Raw genomic sequence first — 23,947 nt, 5'->3', positions numbered from 1 at the left:
GTGGGCGGGACCCGGTCTGTGTGTGGGATCCGAACCCTCGGGGGGGAGCCCCGCCGCGCTTCCCAAGCGGCGCACTATCCAGTGCGCCACTGGGCCGGCCCTTGCAGTACTGCTTTCAACCCAAATTTCCTTTGTTGATAGTAGTATTAAGGCCTAGAACTGTACTACACTTTTTATATCAACTTTCCTTTCCCATGTGGGTCACATTTGGCTTTGTGTTTTATATGACAAAGCTCAGACTCTACTTTTCCAGATGGATTACTCTGTATATGTTTATATTTTGCTTCAACCATTTCTTTCTGGATTTTGTCAATTGGTTAGGCCATTTAAGAAATATATACTTAATTTATAGTATGTCTAATGTGCTGGCTTAGGTTTTTGGAAAGAGAAAATACAAGGAAAAATAAAACATTGTTATGCCCCTCAGAGAAATATAAAATTATATTTTATATTTCCTTGGATCTATTATTTTCACTATTTTTCTCTTATAGTTGACTCTGTGCAATGAACCTATAACTTAAATAAGTTTCACACCATATCTTCACAAAGCCATGGTTGTTATGAGACTGGATGTGTTAATGCTTGTGAAAAGTCTACCAAACAAAAGCACTCCTTAAATATAGGGAATAATAATTTTATTTCCCTGTCAACTCTAGGAGTTTATGCTTATTAAGGCAGGAGCCATGCTTTTGTCAGACTTAGTGTATTCTGGGCTCTAATTGGTAATGGTGCCATTTTAAACAGTTTGCTGAACCTTGCTAAGAGACATTTTCTCATTATCAGAATGCAGATTATAATAGTACCCATCTCCTAGGACTGTTGTAAGGATTAAATGAGATAATCCATGTAAAGTACTCAGCATAGCACACATAAAAACACTGAATAAATTATATAAAAATAATAACTAGCATCCATCTATTACTAATTATGTAAAAGACACTTCATTAAGTTTTCATAATAATTATCTAATTTAATCTGTACAGAATTCCCATGAAGAAAATGCTATTATTATAGTTATAATAATAATTATTGTAGTTTAACATTTAACCAGCACAGTGATTGGCACACAGTAGACACTCCATAGATATTTTTTAAACTCTTGTTGAACTATAGAGTATAATTACCCTTGAGGCCTTAATTAGTTGTATCAGTCAGCATTCTTACAAGAACAGAATCTGACTGCTGCAGAAAAGGAATTTATTTAAAGACATTGGATTGGATAGCTCTTAGAATCAGCATGAAGACTGGGGATGCTGGCTTAGAGGCTATGCCAGGAACGATCCTGAAATCACATAGCAGGAGCAATCTCTTGAGGTCATGATGGAGCACAAGAATCTGCAGCTGGCACATCTGTCCCCCCAGCACAGATCACTGAAGTCATCATTATCAATAATGTCACCAGAGAATTCATGTGAACAATTCAAGATTTGTACATCTTTCTTATTACAGAGAGATGACAAAGCAGTTACATGTTAATCATTTTGAAGGAAATATCCAAATGTGCTCAGGATCACTGGACTCTCAGAATAAATAAGATTTATTTGCAGTCTTCATGCACAGCTAAGGTACAGGCAAGCAGCAGGGATACCTGCTACCGGTGGTTTTCAAGTCTTTTCAGTTTTATGTCATTAACAAAATATGTCCTCTGGCACGATGAGATGATCATGATCTTCGTCCCTGGGAAGCAAATCATAGCACAGCAGCTGAGAAATTATTTAACTTTAGAATACAATGAGGATGTTTAACTATCATGACTAACATATGGAAGAAAATTGTTTCTGGTATTCTCTGTGTATAGTGATATAGAAAACAATTTGTACCAGAGGAGAAGCTTTATCTTTTGTGCCAGGAGTCATGCCACTGGTAAAACAACCACATCAGGAGTAGCAGTTTTATTGGAGTTACTCTATGTTTAAGCTATAGCCAACTTGGTGAGTTAATTGAAGAAGAAATATGAATTCTATTCTGACAATTGTATTCTTGCAATTGTGTCAAGAATGAAAAACAAGCAATCTGACTTTGGATTTATACTTTTAGTCGGAAGGAAAAGTTTCACTTTGTCTTTTTACATTAACAGATCTTACTGCAAAATAGGTTCTAGAGCTAATGCTCTTCTAATTTGTTAGTCAGGGAGTGGGAAAATAAACATGGCATGGGTGTGGTCCTACTGGGCCTAATTTGAAGGGGATACAGGGAAAACTGAGTTTACTACCTTGTTTCTATAAGAAGACCACACTCTGATTCTTGAACTATGGTGGCATTTCAGAGCTCCAGGAATTAACATTAACTAACAATTTAAGGGGAAGTTTTACCCTACTTAAGCTGTGATACAGGAGTTTGGGTGGTCTGAAATAATTTATGTCTGAGTACTTGATAGGATAGCTTTGTTCTCTTTCGTGACTCAAGTCAGGCCTTTGTGCCAGACCTAGATCTTTTTTTTTTTTTAACTATATAAATAAAATAGGACCTAAAGTCACTGGTTCTATGTTTCAGTCCCTAGGGACTGCAATGTGATTAGTAAACGCTAAAATTCCTGCAGGTTAGATCTTTCTGTGTAGGAAATCAGACTTGTTGTATATTAAAATGTTTATGTCCACTGTGCCTCTGATGGCTAGTAGCTGCTTCTAGGCATCAGACATAGTGGTATAATTTTATCCTCCTTGAAATCAGAGAGCTCATCTGATTTCATACAGGTTTTCACACTCACTCGTGTCCCCAGTCTACAGAAAACAGCCAATACAGGACTCATCAGAGATGCTGGCAGTATTTTCACCAGTGCATGTAGTGCTTTTTCTTCCAATAAAAAAAAATACATTTTTAATAATCTACGAGAAAATTATTCTTCTCTTAAAATATTTCTGATAAGCTCCCCTTGGGCATTATGATTGATGGTACTATGTTATGATAAACACTGGCTTTCCAATGAAGATCACTCTTTTGATTAAGATCATTGCAACGTCTGAAAGTAAGACAAGGTTAGTCTATCAAACAGGGAAGAATTGCTGTTTCGGTGGGGAGGACAAGGAAAGCAAGCATTCATGCTTTTGATTATTCTGAATTAATCCCAGTCCTCCTTATATGAGGGTACTTCAAAGAGTTCCTGGAAAAATGGAATTAAAAGATAGTACAATGGGCCGGACTGGTGGCGCACTTGGTAGAGTGCAGCGGCACTCCCGCCGAGGGTTCAGATCCCATATAGAGACCAGTCCGCTCACTGGTTGAGCGCGGTGCGGCGCGACACCGAGGGTTGCAATCCCGTTGCCGGTCGCGGTAGGGGCGCGACACCGAGGGTTGCGATCCTGTTACCTGTCACGAAGAAAGACAAAAAGGAAAAAAAAAAGAAGAAAAGATAATACAAAACCTTACAAGAAGTACCCTCGTATCTACCTGTCTACCTTCCAGTTCCCAGGTTCCCATGCCTGCCCAATCAGTGTTAGTTCTAACTTTAACATAACAGATCTGGCACGAATTTAAACTTAATATTGAGACCAAAGTTTGTTCTGAAGCCCTACAGCTTCAAAAGCTTAAATAAAAAAAAAAAAAGATGATTCCTTTTAACATAGTCTTTGAAAGTTTCTAGCATTGATTCTGTGCTTTGAGAAAAAAGTGTAGGAACTTGAGCTTTTTAAACAAGCCATCTCTATTAGTAGTAACCATCTCAGTCCATCTTTAAATTTTTCATGCACTTCTTTCAATTCCAAATAGCCACATAGTCCCAAATGCCATTGCAGCAACAAGCACTCCATTCTAGATGAGCACAGGTGGTATTTCTGTGGTCAAAGTTCCACCCTTAAAACTTTATGGATGTATAAAGCTTTTTGTCTCATCCAGCCCAGGAAACAAATCACATATTCTCTCAATTGTCTTTGGAAGCTATTGCCAAACCACTTCTATCTGTGCCTCTATCAGACAGCCCAGGTTCTTTGTAGGAAAAACAAGCTCTAGCTGACTTAACCTGTTTGGAATTTATTAAAGGATATTGGATAGCACATAAAATCACCAAGAAGGGTAGAAAAATCATACTCTTGTGCTACATAGTTAAAAAACAGTCAAAACTTTTTCATAAGATTTATTTATTGAGATCATCAGTGCTAACTGCAATGAACACCAGATCAAATTAATCACTACTTTGACTGCTGTAACCATTACTTCCTGAGAGAATTGCTCCAGGCATCCTCGTCATCTTTGAATCAACAGCTGAAGTTCTAAAATCTGGGTAGGCACACCTGGTTCTTACAACTTAGATGATGCACCCACTCTGTAGCTGCCAGGGCTTCGGGAGGGAAAGAGATGATCTGGCTTTTCTAGCTTCTGTAGAGATAAAGCTTTGTTTGGGTAATTTCTCAAACATTTGAATAAAATCACAAACAGGGCAACCGAATGAAGGACAGGTTATTCTAATTGGCTTAACGTATTGAAATATTTTAGTATAAAATATGATGTAACTTTCAAAGAAAAATACAGCAGTCAGAAAAAGCACAACTTATTTCTAGGAAGGTACTAAAGAATTAGGATCTGTTTCTGATTTATGCTCTTTTGTACCCATCACTTTTTAGTCTCATAACACTGGCCAGTTCACAAACTGTGGAACAGGCTTGCCATTCACTTTATGCAACATTACAGTGTTTTGTCAGTTGCAGCATAAACTCTATACCCATGGCATGTACAATGGTTTGAAAACACTCACATTGATATGTAGCCACACAAAGTCGTATCAGTGATTCACTGCAGAAGTTGGGAAATTTCTAAACCGATACAAATCATTCAAATAGTCCCTTAGAAATGTTTGGAGAAAAAAAAAAAAGTTTGTAAAAGTAAAAATGACCAATTCTAGTCAAAATTATACAGTGGGTAAAAATGTGTGTAGTAGTCTCATTCCCCCAAGAACCAGATGTCATTTCAGCCCTTGGTAACTTTCTGCCATTCAAGACACCTGATTGCTTGGGTTTTCTCTGTCTCAGCTTTTTTAGCCCCAAGACTCTTCCCACTCACATTCCCACTTTTTTCCCCATTTCATCAGTTTTGTATCTTACCTCCTTCAGGTCGGTATTTCTGTGGTGTCAAGGTTTTCAATGAACAAATTTTCTAGAAAATCTTTTGCTATTGAAAATTAGAAGATAGAGGAACTTATACTATCTTCCAGGAAACTGTAGCTGCCAAAAAATAAGAAATAGCTTTATTAGAGTAAGCTCTGGCTGGGCAATAATATCGAAGGTCAACGGTAGATACGGTTTGATATTTATATGGCAGCTTTGGAGGAAGTATTTCCTATAAGTCTAGACGGATTGTAGCCCAAACAGAAAAACGGCAAATTAATAAAGAAAAATCCAGCCAAAGAAACAGAACATACTTGACATGTGTTCATGTACAGGTAAGGCCACAGTACTGCAGTCAGTAGAAGGAACTAATACTTGTTTTATTAGCTTATTGCTTACAGAAAATTTTTGTTACTATTATTTACTTATCCCAAATGCTTGCAAATGCAAGTAGGAGATATGAGTTTAAAGCCAGCAAATTGGTAGTATCATAAAATCAGAAATGATCAGCATTTCTGCTTAAAAACAAGTATTTGCATGAACTCCATAAATATCTGACACACATTTTTCTTCTATTTCTGTTTTTCTTTTAAGGGCTCTGTATCCATATTCTTACATATTTCATTAGATATTGTACTCTAGTTTGTTATTATTATAGTAACACTCTTGCTATTGTTTAACGATAAATAAAATTGTCATTCATACCAAACTGTCATTTCTTCTGAAAACACACTTTGCCAATATGTTAATTGATCTAAAAACACATAAAATGTAAACAAGTAGACTCTTACGCTTATATTAACAAGTAATTAAATAATGTTGTTTTATTTAAATTCTGAAGCATACGTTATGTACCTGGTGTTTTGATAATTCAGTAGTATTTTTTGGTCATGTCTTTACACACGATATTGAATTAATTTTTAATAAAGTTAACATATTAATATGAATTCCTGAAAATCATAAAAGCACTAGTTTTCTCCCTCAATCCTTTCTATGTGTAGTTCTAGTTTCTAATGGCAGCAGATTCTGTTTTGGATTATTTAGGTAGATTTATAACTCAAGAAATCATTTCTAAATAATGAAAAAATACCTGATTACTTTTCTACACTTTTGAGGACATAAAATACATATTCTCAAAGCTCTAGAAAATGTAGAGTGCTTTAGAACATCTTTGAAAATATGTTCAAAAACAGTTCTATCTAGAAATTCTGAATATTTGAAAATAAATAATCAACTATATTGGTCTATGATTTTTACGTTTATCAATATGGACGGAAAAACCAATCTGGAAATATGTTATTTACGGCTGGTCCTTTTATATTCTGAAGATTTTCAGTTACCCACTCTCATCTATTTAATTCAACTGTGCAGCTTGAGAATAAACAGCATAAAGATATAAATACATATGATCATTATGTAAACACAGTAGTGATAATAAAACTTTTTGCTGACAATAGAGTTATGAAACCAAGGATCATCGGCATTCTGCACACAACGTTTCTCCAGTAAAAATTTGCATGAAGGATTATTGGGAAAATTAATTGATTTAATATTTAAAACATTAAAGAATACCTTCCCAAAGTAAGAGCTCATGTTAGCAGATATATTTATAGAGAGAGAGAGATTATTAGTTTTAAAATTAGCTAATTAGATATGAAGTGTCAACTAGAGTTTCTATGAATGGAAAAGGTACAAGAAAAGAACAATAAACTTCATTCAGTTGTATTTAAAAATACTTCATTTTTAATGAGAGAAGTAGAAGCAGTTCAGAGAGTTAATGTGGTGCCTAGCTAGTCATCTATAATTTATTGGAAAGTTGTCACCTACCCTAATTCTCTTTCCCTCTACAGAATTCATTAATATAATAAATTTCCCTTTTTACTATTCTTTGCTTCAAGTGAATTGGTTTTGTTAAGACAACTGTGGCTGATTATAAATTTCTCCAACAAAAACAGTGTTTATTACCATTATTATTTTTGTTGTTGGTTTTTGTTATTTTATTTCTGTATAGTCCTCAACACTACGTTATGCAAAAGTACTCAATTGATACATACTTAAACTATATATTTCTAGGATATTATCTCTTTTATAGCCTAGATATTAAATTTAGTTTTTCTGGGTGGTTATTAGATGACATTGATTTGTTTTGTATTGCAACCGTATGTATACACCCCCATAAGTATGGCTAGTCATTATTTATTTGACACTTTAAAAGCAGAGTACTTTGTCTTCTACATAGCTTTGGAAATAACTGTAAGATAAAATGTCAGCTGGCATTCCTAAATATTGTATTTTCTCTTTGTAGTTATGCAAATCAATTTATATAATAATTCCAATGTGTCATTCAAATTTCATTTCTACATTTTATAAATGTGAGTTTTACTAATTTCCAAAAAGGAAAAGAAAAGATATCTGCAGGAATATTTCTGGGGATTCTATTGACTTCTAAGCAGAATGAATTTCAGATACTGAAGATGTTATTTTAGCATTTGAAAATATTGTATGTTATTATTCATTTTTTTAAAAAAAGATGAAAGGTGTATCTGTACTTGCTGTCATAGACTGAAACATCTGTATGTTCTGTGCACAACAGGTGTTCAATAAATGTTTTGGGTGACTGTCAGTGATGACTGTTAATGACTTCATAATGAAGTAATTATTCAAGTGTCACTTTAAAACCCTGTTTATTAGAAATTACATACTGTCAATTTTCAGCTGACATACGCTGTTATATATACTTTAACAAAATAAACAAATTCTGTTTTAAAATATTTTTTAACTTGAATAAAATTTACTGATTTAGGATCTTTCCCAATAGTGTTATAGTAAACAATGAACATAATTAAGATATGCATACCCATGACACAAGAAAGGCTTATCAGAAGTGTTCAAGTAAATGATGACAGTGAAATGAATGATTAGTGTGCAAAGTCGTGGCATCTGCTCTGTGAGTAATCCAAGGAAGGCTTTCCAATTTCCATGCATCAACTCTTTATTCAAAAGAGGGAATTTCTCAAAGAGACATATGGGACTAAACAAAATGTAGGGTACTGTCAAATTGGAATTTTAAAGTGCATCTATTATTTACACTCTGCTTAAGAAATGATTTGAAGCATACCAAATGGATATGCCCTCTAAAATCTTTTTCCATCTTTTTTTTTTTTTGCTTTAAAAAGTCTTTTCATTTTTTGTTTTATTTTTCCTTCTTCTTCAGGTAAATGTCTGCACCCTCAAAGTCCAAAAGATGCTAGAGCTCTGTGTTTATTTTTGTAGAAGAAATAATACCAATATTCATAAATATAATTTGCTGTGAATTGTTAAAATGTTATATTTCCCAACATCGATGAAATGGTTTGAATCTAAATATTGAAATAGCCATAATACATAAAATAAGTGGAAATTCATTGCTCTAAATATGAAGCTGTATTAACATGGCTTACTTTATCAGATGTCAAAGGCATGTGTAAATAAATGCTATCAATAATTTCCAGATTTTAAAACACTGCCGCAGAGACCATCAGTGCTTACATACAGTGAACAGACATTGACAAACCTTATCCAAACTGGATATTTGAAAGGGACTATTTTTAAACTGAATATTTAAAACTAACTCAATGGGCATTAAAAACCAGCTCTCTGTAACATCATAGAACTTTAAGTTAAGTGAGAGTATTATAGTGTAGAACTTTCTATCTTATTTGCTAGAGGAAATTAAGGTGCAGACAGGCTGAGGTTTAATGTGTGTCCTATAACTTTTTTATGAGAAGAATAATGACTAAAATGTGATTCGTTTGACTTTCCAAATAACACTTCTTTAGCCATTGAAAATGTCTTTCAAATCTTGTGGTGCGTGGTTGTGTGGGTCAGGGGAAATTCAACCATGCACTACATGAAAATGGGTGCAATATAATATTCTTAACAAAATAAATTGTTTAAACAAGTACTAAAAGCAAAAAAAGTTTATGTTTTGAGTCCCTCTTCATAATAGTTACTTTAGAAGAAAGGGAGAGATGGGAGAAAAGGCTCAAATATCTTTAAAAAAAAAAATATATATATATATATATATATTTCACTGTAATAAAATATATATAACAAAATTTACCATTTTAATCATTTTTAAGTCTATAATTTAGTGGCATTTATTAAAGTTTCTATGTTTTACAACCATCTGTTTGTCTTTTTTCCAAAAAGTTTTTGTCACCCAGATCAGGAAATTCTGTAACCATTATGCTGTAGCTTCCCATTTTCCCTTCACACAGACCCTGTTAAATTCTAATCTACTATTTATCTCCATAAATTTGACTATTCTCGATATTTCATATAAGTGAACTTATGCAATACTTGTCCTTTTTTGTCTGGCTTATTTCACTAAGAGTAATATTTTCAAGGTTCAACTATGTCGTAGTATGAATTTAATTCATTTTTATAGCTGAATAATATTCTATTGTGTATCCATTTATCTGTTGATGGACAATTTGGTTGTTTCCATCTTTTGACTATTTTCTCAAATATCACTTTTGTTTAGGTTATTAATATTTTCTTTAGGTTATTATTTATTTTAGTGTAGCATCAACTTTTATTTCTACTCTTGGTTAATCAGACATTTGAAAAGAAGGCAATTTAAGGTATGATAATTATTAACAAAAAAACAAAAGCCAAAGTTGAAGTTTTAAATTCTTTTTAATTTTTTGTCTTTAGCATACACTTATGTTTTAAACTATGTCATGGCAAATTGGAATATGGTCGGTTACATGGAATAATCAGAGTGTACAGCTGAATATTAAAAGACATTTAAAAAGCTGTCTTTTTCTTTAAACATTAATAAAATTATTTAGTAATGATTTTATGTATTTTCTATACTGAGTTAATAAAAATTCTGAAAATATTTGTAATATGCAATACTTAGAGAGAATTACCAACACTAACGCTAATAATGAAAATCAGTTTAATGACCACTATGTATTTGAGAAAGTTTATTCAATTTCCATCATAAGGAGAACACAGAAAAGTTAAGTTGGACTTAAACTTTCTGCTCAAACTATTTGCTTTAGAACAAATTATTTTAATTATCTTTTTCCATAAAAGTTCTATTTTAAGGAAAATAAAATATAAAATTATCCTAAAGCGTACAAATATCCCATCATAAATTAATTTGCTACTGGCAAATAATTGTATTTATTTGTTTTGAATATTGACATATTTAAAATGTTTGGGGAAAATGAGAAAATAACAGCTTTATAATTAAAATGTTCAATTTTCACATTTTTTCAGATGAATTCAAGTTCTTTATGAAAAGACTACCCATGAATTATTTCCTCAACACATCTACCATAATGCATTTGTGGACAATGGATTCTAATTTTCAGCGCCGCTATGAACAACTGGAGAACAGCATGAAGCAACTTTTCCTAAAGGCACAGAAAATTGTACACAAGCTCTTCAGTCTTAGCAAGAGGTGTCATAAACAACCCGTCATCAGCCTGCCAAGACAAAGGTAAGACATTGTGCAGTATAGGCAACCGAGGATATCGTTTTGACAGTGAGTTCGATCTATTTTTCTGAAGACAGGTGTGGTAATATAAATAGCAATTTTGTTTATATTGTTAGAGATAGCTTGAAAACAACATGTTCTCTTAAGTCTCAGGATAATAAATTGCAATTATTTTCCAAAGTAATAGCACAATGGGGGACACATACTGATACTTCTTTTGTTTTCTTTCTTTCATCATCAGAATCAAGAAATCACTCTAACTTGTTCCATGTGGTAGTCAACTAACAATTGCATTTCAATGAACAGAAAAACACAAAGCCTTAGAGTTATACTGTGAGTATAGGAAGTAAACAGGACCACAAAGTGAAATTTCTCAATATGCAATTTTCAAATAAGATAATTCAAGGTTTATTTTCTATGACTAACATTTAGAAAACCTCATTCTACACGAACCTCTGAAAATTACTGTGAAATTTTCTAACATTTAATATGAATGATGACAGGCTATTAAAGTATTTGAGTCGGAAAAAATTTGGGGAAGCAGATTTTGAATTTGCTGCTTTAAGATGTACTGACCAGTTAGTGCAATAAAAAGTTGTATTTCTCTGTTCGAGCTCAGGTTAAAAATACATCAAAATGAAAAACTACAGGAAATATAGAATAGTATCACAAAAAATACACTTGTACCAGTGTCTCTGTTATAAAACCCCTGAATTATGACTTGATTTTGAAGTCATTAAGAAGAGAAATCTGTAATTATAGATTTCTTTCACTGGAAAAAAATTGAAGGTCAATACATTTCTTTAAAATTCCATTTAAAAATAACTCTGGCATTTTTTTCACAATTTATTGGATGTTAGTATATTTAAAATTTGTGCAGCCATCACCATAATCTGAGTTGAGGATATTTTTATTACCCCAAGTGGAAGCTAAGTACTAATTAACAGTTACTCCCCATAATCCCACATCTAGCCCTAGACTACTTATCTCTATAGATTTGTCTAATCTGCTATTCATCTCTATGGATTTGCCTATTCTGGACATTTCATATAAATTGAATTATACAATATGTGTTTTTTTGTGAGTGGCTTCTATCACTTAGCGTAGTGCATTCAGTTTCATTCATGTTGCAGCATCAGTACATGGGTATACCACATTTTGTTTAAACATTCATCATTTGATGGGCATTTGGGTTGTTCCACTTTTAAGTTATTATGAATCATATTTCTCTGAACATTTATATACACTTTTTAATGTGAACGTATTTTTGCAATTTTTCTGGGTATTTACCAAAGTGGAAAATTGCTGTGTGAAACGATAATTCTATATTTAACATTTTGAGAAGCTACCAAACTGCAATACTGGCAATTTTCAGCTGACATACACTATTACATACACTTTGATAAAATGAATTTCACAACTAATAAGATGGTTTCTTCACATTCCTGTATAAAGGTGGATAGGTTGAAGTGACTGTAATGTAGGGTGTAGTTCTTCCTGTTTGATAAAGTGTGACATTCAGATTAATCTCCCCACTTTTGTTCTCAGAAATTCATATGACATTAAAAAAGCCTTTTTCTTACTTGAGTAAACTCTGAAACCTATGATAATCTGGTTTTCTGAAGGTAGTCAATGTTTGTTGATATTCTAAAATTTTTCAGATAAGTAACAATGACATTAATTTTATTAAAGGACAGTGATTATACCAATTACTGGCAAGTGTCCATGCAAAATTCCTGAAAGGTAACTGAACTACACTATTTTATGCCGTCTTTCATTTGAGAAGGCTGCCCTAGATTAAGTTCATCTCCTCTTAAGGACCTAATAGACCTAGAAGACAAATCCTTCTTCCTTTACTTCCTCTCTTCTTTTACTAATACAACCCCTAATTTTATCTGAAAACATGCTACATCACTCTTGTAGGCCTCCCTTGCACCTAGGATGGTTACATGACTAATAATGGCCAAACAGATGTAAATGGAAGGAATGCATAAAACTTCTAAATTGGATCCTTAAAGGAGTAAAAATTTATGCCATGTCACCTTCTCCCCTTCCCCACATAGCTAAAATGTAATTGTGATGCTGGAACTAAAAACCACGTCATGAAGAAATTTGTAAAGAATGGCAAATCCAAACCTCTTTGAAGCCACCATATTAATCTTGAATTGTTTATGTCTGTACTATTATTTCAGAGAAAAATAAAATTCCATTTTTCATGAGTCACTGTTATTTGGCCTGTATTACTACAACCAATTTTGCGTTATAACTAATAAAAGGACCTTTCTGAATGGCCTCTGAATCCTTTAATATTACAGAATCTGTGATTTAATTAAAATGGCATTTATATATTAATACAAGGGACTTTTGCTGAAAGCAATTTTATATGAAACTGTATGGGAAAGTTAGGATATTAATTTTTCTTACATTTATATGTTATAAAAGAATCTTTTATTATTTTTGGAGTTTCAGTCATTCCATAATGACTCACAGGCATATGCTAAGTAATAATGAAGCAGTAATTTGAAAGACTTTAATATTTAGACATCTTCAACTTGTTATTGAGAAATGTAAAAGATATAGCAATTATAAAGTACCCAGTACATAGAAGGTGCTTAAATAATTATTTTCTATTTCCAAAACAGGAAACTTCATTTCCTGTGTATAGGCAGTTCCTAACATATTAATACATTTTCTGCAAAATATTTTTTCATATATTTCATACTCAAAATAAAATTTATAATAAAGGTAATGGTATAAGTGCTACAAGAAGTGCACTCTTACTTGTATAGAATGTCTGAGTAGACTGGATTCTTATTCAAGGGAACCAGGAAGATTAAGCAAATTTTGAAGGAAAGAAGAAAAAGAAAAAAAAAAATAATGGTATAGGACAACTTCTAAATTCATCTCGTAAGAGACAAAAGTTGTCCTTTCACTGATGCCACCGCCTTTCACCCCATTCTTGATGTGACCTACACTTGAGCACCCATGGTTCTGAAATGTTCTTGTCTTTCCACTATAGTATTTGTCCTCAGAACTTCTGCAGAAGCTCTTTCATGGTCTCACTTTATTAGTTTTTAGGTAGTTGTTAGCTGAATTAGTTCTTTGTAAACTAACTCATTTATAGGTATAACATAATTTGTATTATTTTTATTTTATTTTATTTTATTTTTTTGTCTTTTGTCTTTTTCCGTGTCCGGCAACGGATCGCAACCCTCAGTGTTGCCCCCGCACCGGACCGGGGACCGGCAACGGGATCGCAACCCTCGGTGCTGCTCCCGCGCCTCGCTCAGCCAGTGAGCGGGACCCGTTCTGCATGTGGGATCCGAACCCTCGGGCGGGAGCGCCGCCGCGCTTCCCAAGCGGCGCACTATCCAGTGCGCCACCGGGCCGGCCCCATAATTTGTATTATTTAAATATTTATATTTTTTAGGCATACCTGCCACTAATGTGGGGCATTTTAGACAGAGTAAAAATATAATGATAAAATAAAACGACGGTCTGTGGGATTATAGTGCTGTGCCTGCTCTTCATTGTTCTCTCATGGATAAAAGATTATAAACAGCAAGCAGAGAGTTTGCCACCTGGCCATTTTGTCCAGTGAACGCTGCCTGCAGCCCACAGTCTAAATGAGAAAGAGTCCAGACTCGTCCTGCTGTAGGCGCTTTGTCAGACAGCTGATTTTGATAATACTAACAGAGCCAAAAAGGCCTTACTCATTCTGAAATTCTGTGGACGTATGTGTATGTGTGTGATTTGTGTATGTGTGTGATTTGTGTAGGTGTGTGATTGTGTGTATGTGTGTGATTTGTGTATGTGTGTGATTGTGTGTATGTGTGTGATTTGTGTATGTGTGTGATTGTGTGTATGTGTGTGATTGTGTGTATGTGTAATAAGGCAGAATGGCAAGTCATCATCTCATTATATGTTTTAAGTAAAAATCCTACCATGTTACCTTATTCTCCCATATTTGTTGATTTTCTCAAATGAGGAGAGGAAGTCAACAGCCAATAGGAATAGTCTTGAATATATAATACATGTTTTAAATAAAAGAGATTTGTTCCTTTTTTTTTTCTCACATGGTTAGTATTCAGATGTCAGTTTAGTACCTCCTACAATGTCTTCTTCACACTAAGAGTAGTCTTCTAACTTAGTCTTAGAAGACTAAGTGCCACTCTCAAACACTCTTCCCCCCTGGTAAGCAATTGAGTTGTTGGCTGAAATAACTAGATTTGAGAACAGAAGCAATACAGAGAGCTCTAAAGTCCTATCTTAACACCTATGCAAACTTACTTGAACGAAAACCAAGTTCTTAGTCATGGAAATCTTGGAAGTGAAGTCTGGAATGATTAAGACCCACTCTCCTTTCCCAACACTATTTGGAGTGAAGATCACTTGGTTAAGCAACCAGAATAAGTTCCTTTCTGACAGTGACCACAGGTTCTGCAGCAGAAGGTAGTCAGAGGGATCTGTTACCAATCTTCGTCTTCTCACTAAGCAATTGATGATATTCCTTTAAAATATTCCGCTAAATAACTTTGAAGGTACTAATACTTATGTTCTGAAATACATACATAAACACATACATTCTGTGAAAAGAGTCATGGTTAAGCAAATTTGGAGACTCCAGATTACTATAAACTCTCCCTGGAGATCTACAATGCACGCGTTCCTAATACTCTGTAAAGTTTTACAATTAGAAAAAAAAAAAATTGGTTAGGTTTATTTGAACAAGAAAATTTCAGAACGAAAATTCTCACTTTCTAAAACACCTATTAACTTCCCAAAGTATACACTTGGGGCACAGTATCCCATCATTTTTTAGAACTAATCTAGAATTGTCTTCAGTTGTAATGCATTCATCTCAATCACCGTAAATTATTCGATAGGTACCTTGAGCTGAAAATTATTTTAGAAGATCTTTGTTTCTTCAATACTTTAGTTGCTTTCTTAGTGCTGGATATTAATCCTCTGCAAATTATTCTTTTAATTACCTCCTCAGACAGACTTAGAAAATAAACTACCTCATCCTTCTGAAAATATAACTTGATATGGTCTTGAAAATCAAATGCTGATTCACTTACTAAAACACATTGTCACATTTATTTTTTATAACCTTCAGCTCTGAGATTTGCATTCCAATATTTTGCCTAATATGGAGGGGTTAAGTGCACCTCTTTCTTTGATGGTTAATTGGTACGTGAAGTTACATCTCAGAGAAAGAAAATATTATGGAGTAGAAAGTAATAAGCTGATTGTTTGTTGATATCACATTAACCATCAATGGTTTGTATATAAGCCACAAATAGGTCCAAAGACACTAAGGTTTTTCAAAATCTTATAATGTTATTGATAAAAGAATTTTTAGAATATGTGTATTTTCAAATTTTAAATATAGTTAAATTAGGGCTGAGTCTCTAGCCAGTTTTTTTTATATATATTTGAATCACTTCTAAACAATTTTCTTTATGTTTTGATAGAAATAGATTCCTGTTAACTTGCAAAAATAAATAGGAAGCTGAACATCATCCTCTCTATTCTGATGGTGTGGTGGTTTCATCATTTAGAAGTAGTATCCCATGTTATATATAAGAAATATTATATTGTCTATGAACTTTCCTCATGAACATTCCCTATTAAACTGTTGTGGTCACTGACAAACACCATGATGTTCGGGAGATCTGACTAAGTTTTGAGTAGAATTTAAAAATCTCCTATCCTTTAAAAAATATAACAATATTTGCATAGAAGAGAAATAACTCAATGGATTTTCTCATATCATTTGCAAGTCTCTTCTTATGTCAGTTTTCATACAAATTATATCAGAGGTTTCTATGCGTGTAGATGAAATTGGTTATGTCAAAATTACCACTGGGTAAATAAATAGATGATATTTGTTCTAAACTGCTTATTTTAAATGATAGTATGAGTAAGAAATAATTTGATGTTGTACTAAAGACTAAAAGTCAGGTATAACTTACAAATAATGCCTTTTTCTGATCAAACTTGCTCAATTCAAAGGGGAAAATCTTATTTGAGTTGCTTTAATGATAAATTTATTCTAATGCTTAATTTGGTAACATGATTTAGATTCAGTGTACAATCTCTAATATTTATAGCATATTTTATAATCCTCATGAAGAGGACAAAAAAATTCTAAAATACCCTTTCTACCTCCTTTCAGCATCATTATTTTTTCACATGTACATGTATGTACACACACACACACACACACACAGATATGTGCATGTATATGAGGCCACTAATACGGCATCTGACCGAAATCCAGAATTTTCATCCTTGAGAATTAACTAAGACTTTATTTTCTAAAAGCAAATAGGTTTAAGGATCAAGAAGATGAAAACTAAGTATTACGAAGACATATACTACCTCAAATCCCTAAAAATGAAAAAAATCTTTGAAGCACTTTAAGGCAGCCACCACAAGTTATAAAGTGAGTGAATACATTTCAAAAATCAATGTCAATTGAAAAAGAAGTCCCCTATCACAGATCTAGATGCACTTCAGACAGCAACAAATAGAACAGCACAAAAGAACACTGATGTGACAAAAGAACACAGGAGAAAATGAAGGTCAGTTTGTTGTGGTTGTTCTATTAAACCCAGCAGGAAGACTTCATGTAAGTTGCTCAAAGGAAACAAAAAAGATCAAGTTTGGGGTAATACCTTTTATTGAGCTGAAATAAAATTAGTTCATACAAGCAAGAAAGTCAGCTATAAACAAATCTAAAAAAAATAGAATATAAGGAAAGCCTACCGATTTTAAGGGAGGCTAAACACACACACACACGCTCACACGTGCACACACACACACCCTCAACTATGTATTAAAATCATAAGGATGATAATACGTTATTATGATCTAAATACATGATTTTTCTTTCATAATCTCATCTAAATTCCCACTGAAATGAACAAAATTAAATCACTACCTGGATGAATTAAATGATTTAATCTACACATAGGAAAGTGGAGAGATGCTTTGATACACTACAGAAAACAAGCTGGAATGAGGGCAAAGCTGACAGATTCACAGTTTGTCAAGTGCCCTAACCTACAAGTAGCGGACAGAGGAGACATTCAGTGGAACCCTCCAACATCCTTACATGCAGAGCCACACGCATACCAGGATAAAGGGCGATAGTTCTGGGGTGACTCACTATTGAGAACTGTTACGGTTAGCTGGTTACTAGCTAACATGTACTAAGCACGAACTGTGTCCAACACTGTTCTAAGTGCTTTGCCTGTTTTTTCCCCATCATTTACTACAATGATACAAGTAGGTGGTAATATTACTCTAAATTTACTATTGAGGACCCTGAAGTTTAATCTAAACAATATTCCCAAGATTACTCAGCTAATGGAGGCGAAGCTAGGAGCCAGACTCAGACAATCTGTCTACAGAGCTTGTGTTCTTGATCACTACGCTGTGATGCTTCCCTGGTTAACCGTGTTAGAGAAGGGCTGGCAGCTCCTGCTACCCCCTCATCACTAAGAAGTTTGAGAGGACGTGTACAGTGTCAGCATTTATTAAAACTCAAAAAATGTCTGTTGATGGTGATGATGATACACTAATTGAAATATTGTAGAAAATACTACAATGTCTAGAAATAGACTCAGATATATGTAACTGTTTAGTTTATGATTGCATCAATCAAGTGGGTTACAGATAGGCTAAGAGAGAGCATACAAACACCTCCATTATAAGTTAAACTAATTTCCTGATGTTAAAAGTTACAAAAAGTATAAATTAGACTATTTTTAAAAATCATGATGTTGTAGGGTTAAATATTTTAAATGATAATGTGGAGTCAATTTTTAAAAATGAAATTCTTACCTGATTGGAAATTAAGAAATTCACTCCTGGTTAATCTTTGAATTAAAGAAAATCAAAATGGAAATTTTTACACTCTAGAGGAAGCAATTAAAAAGAGGGCACTTCATAGCAATACCTATGAGAACACAACAAATTTTAGACTCAAAGTGAAATATGCAGTTTTAAATGCCTTAATTATTAAAAAAGAATAAAAAAATAGTTACTTAGAATTTGTAACCATTTATTCTTTCATTCAACAAATAAGTATTTAATACTATTTATAGGTACAGGAGGTGCATCAGCCAACTATATATATATATATATATAATATAGCATACACACACACACACACACACATGCACACACACACACACACACACATATGCATACAGAAAGAGAAAGAACACCTGGAAATTTGGAATTAATGTTTTAGTGAGGCGAGAAAGAAAATAGGCAAATTATATATTGTTTTAGGACGTGATAAGTGCCATAGAGAAAAATAAACCAGAAGGACAGAGAATGCCAGGGGTGGTGTGTGGTGGGGGTGGGTGGGGTGGTGTACAATTTTAAATTAGGTTGTCAGCAAAGACTTGAAAGAGGTGAGGGCGCAGTAAGCCATATGTTTACCTGGGGGAGAGAATTACGAGCAGAGTGAATGGCATGCTCAAAGCCCTGAGGTGCATTGGAGCCTGTAGTGCTCTTCCTGGAGTGTATAATGATAGGAAATGTGGTCAGAGAGGTAATGGGCAGGGGTCGACAGATCATAGAGAAGGCGATAAAATATTCACTTTGAAAAGTATCAAGATGAGATATGTTCACAGGTGAAATTTCTCTACCATTTAAAAGGTTAGAAATGTTACTTTGACTTTTCCAGGCTACAGGAAACTGTAGAAAGCAATCTGTTTTATCTGAAAAGAAGTAATACAGAAATGGAAACCATAGATGAATATACTTACTTTTCTAATTTAATTATAAAAGATAAAGTATCTGTTAAAAAGTCAGGTGACCACCTAGAGGATAGGCCACAGTGAATTGTATTGCGATTCTCTGAGTATACCAGCATCATTAAGATGACCACACAATTGATGATGTAATTGTCCATTCACACTATCCCAGGACCCTCATTAATTCTCATGTCGCCATCTTGGTATCAGCTCCTCTCCAAGGACTCCCACTTTGTTTTAGAATAGGTTAACAGTAGAGAATGAAACGTCAGTGCTATGAGTGCTATTGTATTATATTACATGAGCACTGGGGGAGATATCAGCTATGAGACACTTTAGCGACAAAGAAAATACTTTGCCTTTCAAAAAGATTTTAAATAATATTAAAATTCCCTGAACTATACTTGATACATATTCATGGTTTCTATTCCTGTAAATTATTTGGGTGTTTCCCTGGTATCTCCTATAGAATCCCATACAAAAAATTAGTTATGATTTTTTCCCCTGTTTACTTTCATGACAATTAATATCCAAACAGGCCAACCAGGCATCATAATCTTTGCATGAATATCTGAGGCAGTAAGGTCAATGATTTACTCATAATATCCTTCGATGAAGTTATAAATGGTTAGGTCTATGTGATTCTCAGGAAATTAACTGTTTCATCTTACCTGTCTATTTAGGGACTGGTAATTCTAAATTTTGCAATCCAGTTAGTACTTGATAAAGGGATAGTACTTAGATACCACCATGACTTTTAGCTAAAATGACTTAAAATAGTCACAGGTATGCCTCAGTACTGATACTCAGCTAGAGCCAGAATGTAGTAGCTGATGTTCACTTTTATATGTTGGGTGTTCATTCCGATAGGTTGGTGTTCATGTACTGCTATCTACTAAATATTTATTAATTCAGCCTAGCACCTCCATTAAAATGCGAAGTGGTTGGGTAGATATTAGTCAGTCTTAGGGATGTTGCTGGTCAGAGTACCCCTCTCAGGACATCCTACTATTATTTCCATATCCACAAAGGGCTACTGGATCCTTCCATTGATCTCCCTTGGGAAAAATCTCAACTGGCTTCTCATTTTTAGCTGGAAGTCTTGCTTTTGAGTATCTCCATTGGTGAGCCAGTTTCCTTTCTCCTTCAGCAGTTGGGGAGCATCACATTTTCTTCATCTATTCCCATCTGTCTTCTTCTGTATTTTGTTATCTCTCTTATTTTAACCATATTGAAGTGAGTGGACACATGGTCTGGAGGGCCAGCAATCCCAGGGTGTTAGAGGAGGTCTGGCTTGAGACTGAGAGTCTTGCTATCCTCCATGAACCAAAAGTCCTTAGAAAAGACCACCAGTCCAGCCTGTAGGCTAGCATTTTTTATCTTCCTCCACTCCAAGCTGATGTATATTTCTGACATTTTCATAGATTTGAAAATATTCTAATTTTGTTATTGAAAACTTCATGTAAATCATCTTTATTTTTTTTTCTTAGATAAAACAGAAACCTCAAGCGAAAATTCTCAAGTCTTGAAAAGGAAAAATAAAATTACTTCCAGCCTTTGAGGAAAGCTTTTCAATAATGGTTATCTAGGAACATTTCCAGTCTCATCTTTTACTTCAGGGTTCATTAGTCAAGAAAAGTCATTCGTTTTTTTTTTTTTCTGAAATAAAATGTACTCCTGAAGCAAAAAGTGAATTTTGGATAATTAGATTAAATTGTCTCTATATTACTTCAGTTTTATATTTTTAAATTTTCCATTTGGAAGTTACATTTTGCTAAGTATGGAAATATTTCTGAAAGGTTGCCTTCTGAACACTATTTAAACAAAAACAAAAACCCACTCAAATTAGCACCCAAGGTCCCTGCATTTTTTTCACATGGCATCTTCTGTAAAAGCAAAGATCAGTGCACATGTTAAAATAGAATTATTAATAAAGCCAATATTTTTTTTCAATGCCAAATACGTAAACATTAAAACCTTTCTTAGCCTTTGTTCTAGCTCTACCCACATCTCAATTCTTAGCAGTATTCCATGTTCTGAGTAGAATGAAATTAAAAATTTATTTTCCCTATAACTAATCACATTAAATATCATTTTAGGTGATTATTGACCTTTCAAATATCATGCTCTGTGAAATGTCTGTTCAAATATTTTGTACATTTTTATTGTGCTGTTTGTCTTATTTTTGGGTTGAAATAGTTCTTCACATATTCTGTTACAATTTCTTTCTCAGATATGTGAATTGCAAATATAGTCAACCAGAATGTGATTTGTCATTTCATTTTCATAACGATGTTCTTTGAAGAAAAGATATTTTTAATTTAGTTTAAGTCTGATTCATTAATGAGTTCCTTCAATAGGTAGAGCATTTGAATCCTTAGAAACTTTTACCAATCACAAGGTTGGAAAGATTTTCTCCCATGTTTTATTCTGGGAAGAGAGTCTTCTCTTATTTTTGATTTATCCTTTTTATATTTACTTTTTATATTTTATTTTTATACTTACTTTGTACTTTTACTCATTTTTCATAACTGATATCGCATTTGATCTGCATATTAACTCTCTGAGATGTACAAGCCAGAGTTTATTATTTTGGTTTACAGATAGCAAAAATGAAGATTAAAATATTAAGTGCTATTCCAGAGGTTATTTAGCTAGAAAATGGTGGTGATAATTCTGGAATTTAGCTGCATTCTAATGCAATTTCCTCTCAACTGTACTACTGACATTTCCAAATATGGGAGTCTCAGTCAAGAGAACATGGGTTTAAATCCCAGGCATAAAATCATCTTTATTATTGAGAAAATAATCAATAGTTATAGAAATTTAGTATAGTTGAAAAACAGTAAATCTTTTTTTCTTAATGTAAGAAACATCAAATCTATAAAACATTATACTAATAACTTAATGGCAAAATTTGCACAGGAGACACAAATCAAGTGGTATTTGATATTTTCATTAGTAAAACAAATTAGGTACAGTATGCAAGAGTTGATACATCTAAATTGGAAAAAAAAGCATTTGAAGAAACATACTCATTTAGAGAAACATGGCATTAAAATGCTAAAGTGAAGAGATTCTTTCAAGAATATTTATGAGAGTCAGTGCATTATTCTGCACCTGTTGTTAAGAGGAGGTACAACTGCTCAATTTCCAAATTGAATTGGCTTCTAAGATTTTAAAAAATAGCCTCTCTGTAAGTTTTTCCTCTCCTGTGAATAGAGATTAGTCTTTTGCAAGAGAGGAGTGGCAGACTATTGGGGCATTCTCTGCAGGCAGCACCTGTGAAACTTGGCACATTTGAGTGTCTTAAAAGCTGCTGGTAATGAATAGCTTTACACTATGTCAGTAAAGAGGCCACCAGTACTTTCTGATGAACGAATCCATGGAATGCTAATTTGGTATCCCTGAATTGTGTGACTAGTTCAACGTTTAAGTGTTGTTTTGAAATGCAGTTCATTTCATCTCACCAAGTTTGAAAACATATCCTTCGGGTTTAATTTCAGCATTTTGTTTTATAAAAGGATTGTTGTGATGTTGAGAAAATATCAAAATTAAGTAATGTCTGCTCCTAAAATTTTTGATTTTAGCAAATCAACCATTATGCTTGTAATGAGATCAATAGCTAATAATAGGCTTAGATGTATAAATTTAGTTCTGTGCATGGCACATTTTTATACAGTGTGGTTAAATAAACAGACATCCCAGATAAATTTCTTTTTCATAGCAGATGATCTTATTTACCAACAACAAACATATCATATTGATAGAGCTTCACATGTAACTGTAGATTTTGTGTCTTTTTATCTTTATAACAATCTTTATATTTAGATTAACAACACAAGTATATTTGAAAGGAAAAATGAAGATAATTGTGAACTTCAGTGGGTAATGTTTGTATAGGGACACTTCAACACAAACAATATTTGAAAGAAATAAAGGTTAAGTAAAGAAATGCTTAAGGCCAGGTAGAAAAACAACAACAACAAAACACCTCAAATTGGTACAGCTTGGCTGTTATTTTTCCACAATGTTTTTACCCTACTTTCTCTCCTGTTTTGCTAGGTATATTTCTGCACATGCTTCAAAACTCGGTTGAAATGTTATCTGCTTTTCTTAAAACCTTTTCTTAACCTCTTTTCTCTCCAACAACCAGGAATTGCCTTTCTGAATTCTATATTTCTCAAAAAAGGCATATTAAATTTTCATTGTATTTATTTACTTATGTGCCTGTTTTTTCTAGTAGATAGTGAGCCTTTCAGAAACAAAGATTGTGTTTTACCAATGGAGTAGTCCTTTGGATTAAAATAATGAACATCTGATACATGTTACAATAGATATAATACTGTGCCTACATAAAAAAAGATAAATAACATTAAATGCTGCCTAAAGAAGAAAACCTTAACTCTGTGGATTTATTGCACGTGCTATTTCATCTCAAACCTAGCTTAAATGAACTCTAAATATCACTCAGCAATGAATTAGCATTCTCCCTCATTTTCTACAATGACTTGAAAGTGTTTACCACTTCTCTCAATTCACCCTGACCACCTTTCCGACTAATGCTCTTTATTAGCAGAAAATCCATTATGATTTCCTTCACATATAAAAATTAAACAAAGTAAGGCATAGACAGTACGATT

General features: G+C 33.4%; 1 protein-coding gene across 3 annotated transcripts in view; it reads left to right on the top strand.

The window, feature by feature from the left end:
* The window catches only part of BRINP3 (bone morphogenetic protein/retinoic acid inducible neural-specific 3), a 396,539-nt gene that overhangs the window by 323,380 nt on the left and 49,212 nt on the right, over positions 1–23,947 (top strand). For all 3 annotated transcript variants that reach the window (XM_008572252.1, XM_008572253.1, XM_008572254.1), the window contains exon 7: positions 10,308–10,530. In XM_008572252.1, the coding sequence (XP_008570474.1) occupies positions 10,308–10,530 (223 nt within the window). The remainder of the gene's footprint in view (positions 1–10,307; positions 10,531–23,947) is intronic.

Source organism: Galeopterus variegatus, unplaced genomic scaffold (assembly GCF_000696425.1).
Source record: "Galeopterus variegatus unplaced genomic scaffold, G_variegatus-3.0.2 Scaffold768, whole genome shotgun sequence".
Lineage (NCBI taxonomy): Eukaryota > Metazoa > Chordata > Mammalia > Dermoptera > Cynocephalidae > Galeopterus > Galeopterus variegatus.
This window is presented reverse-complemented; position numbering and strand designations above follow the sequence as displayed.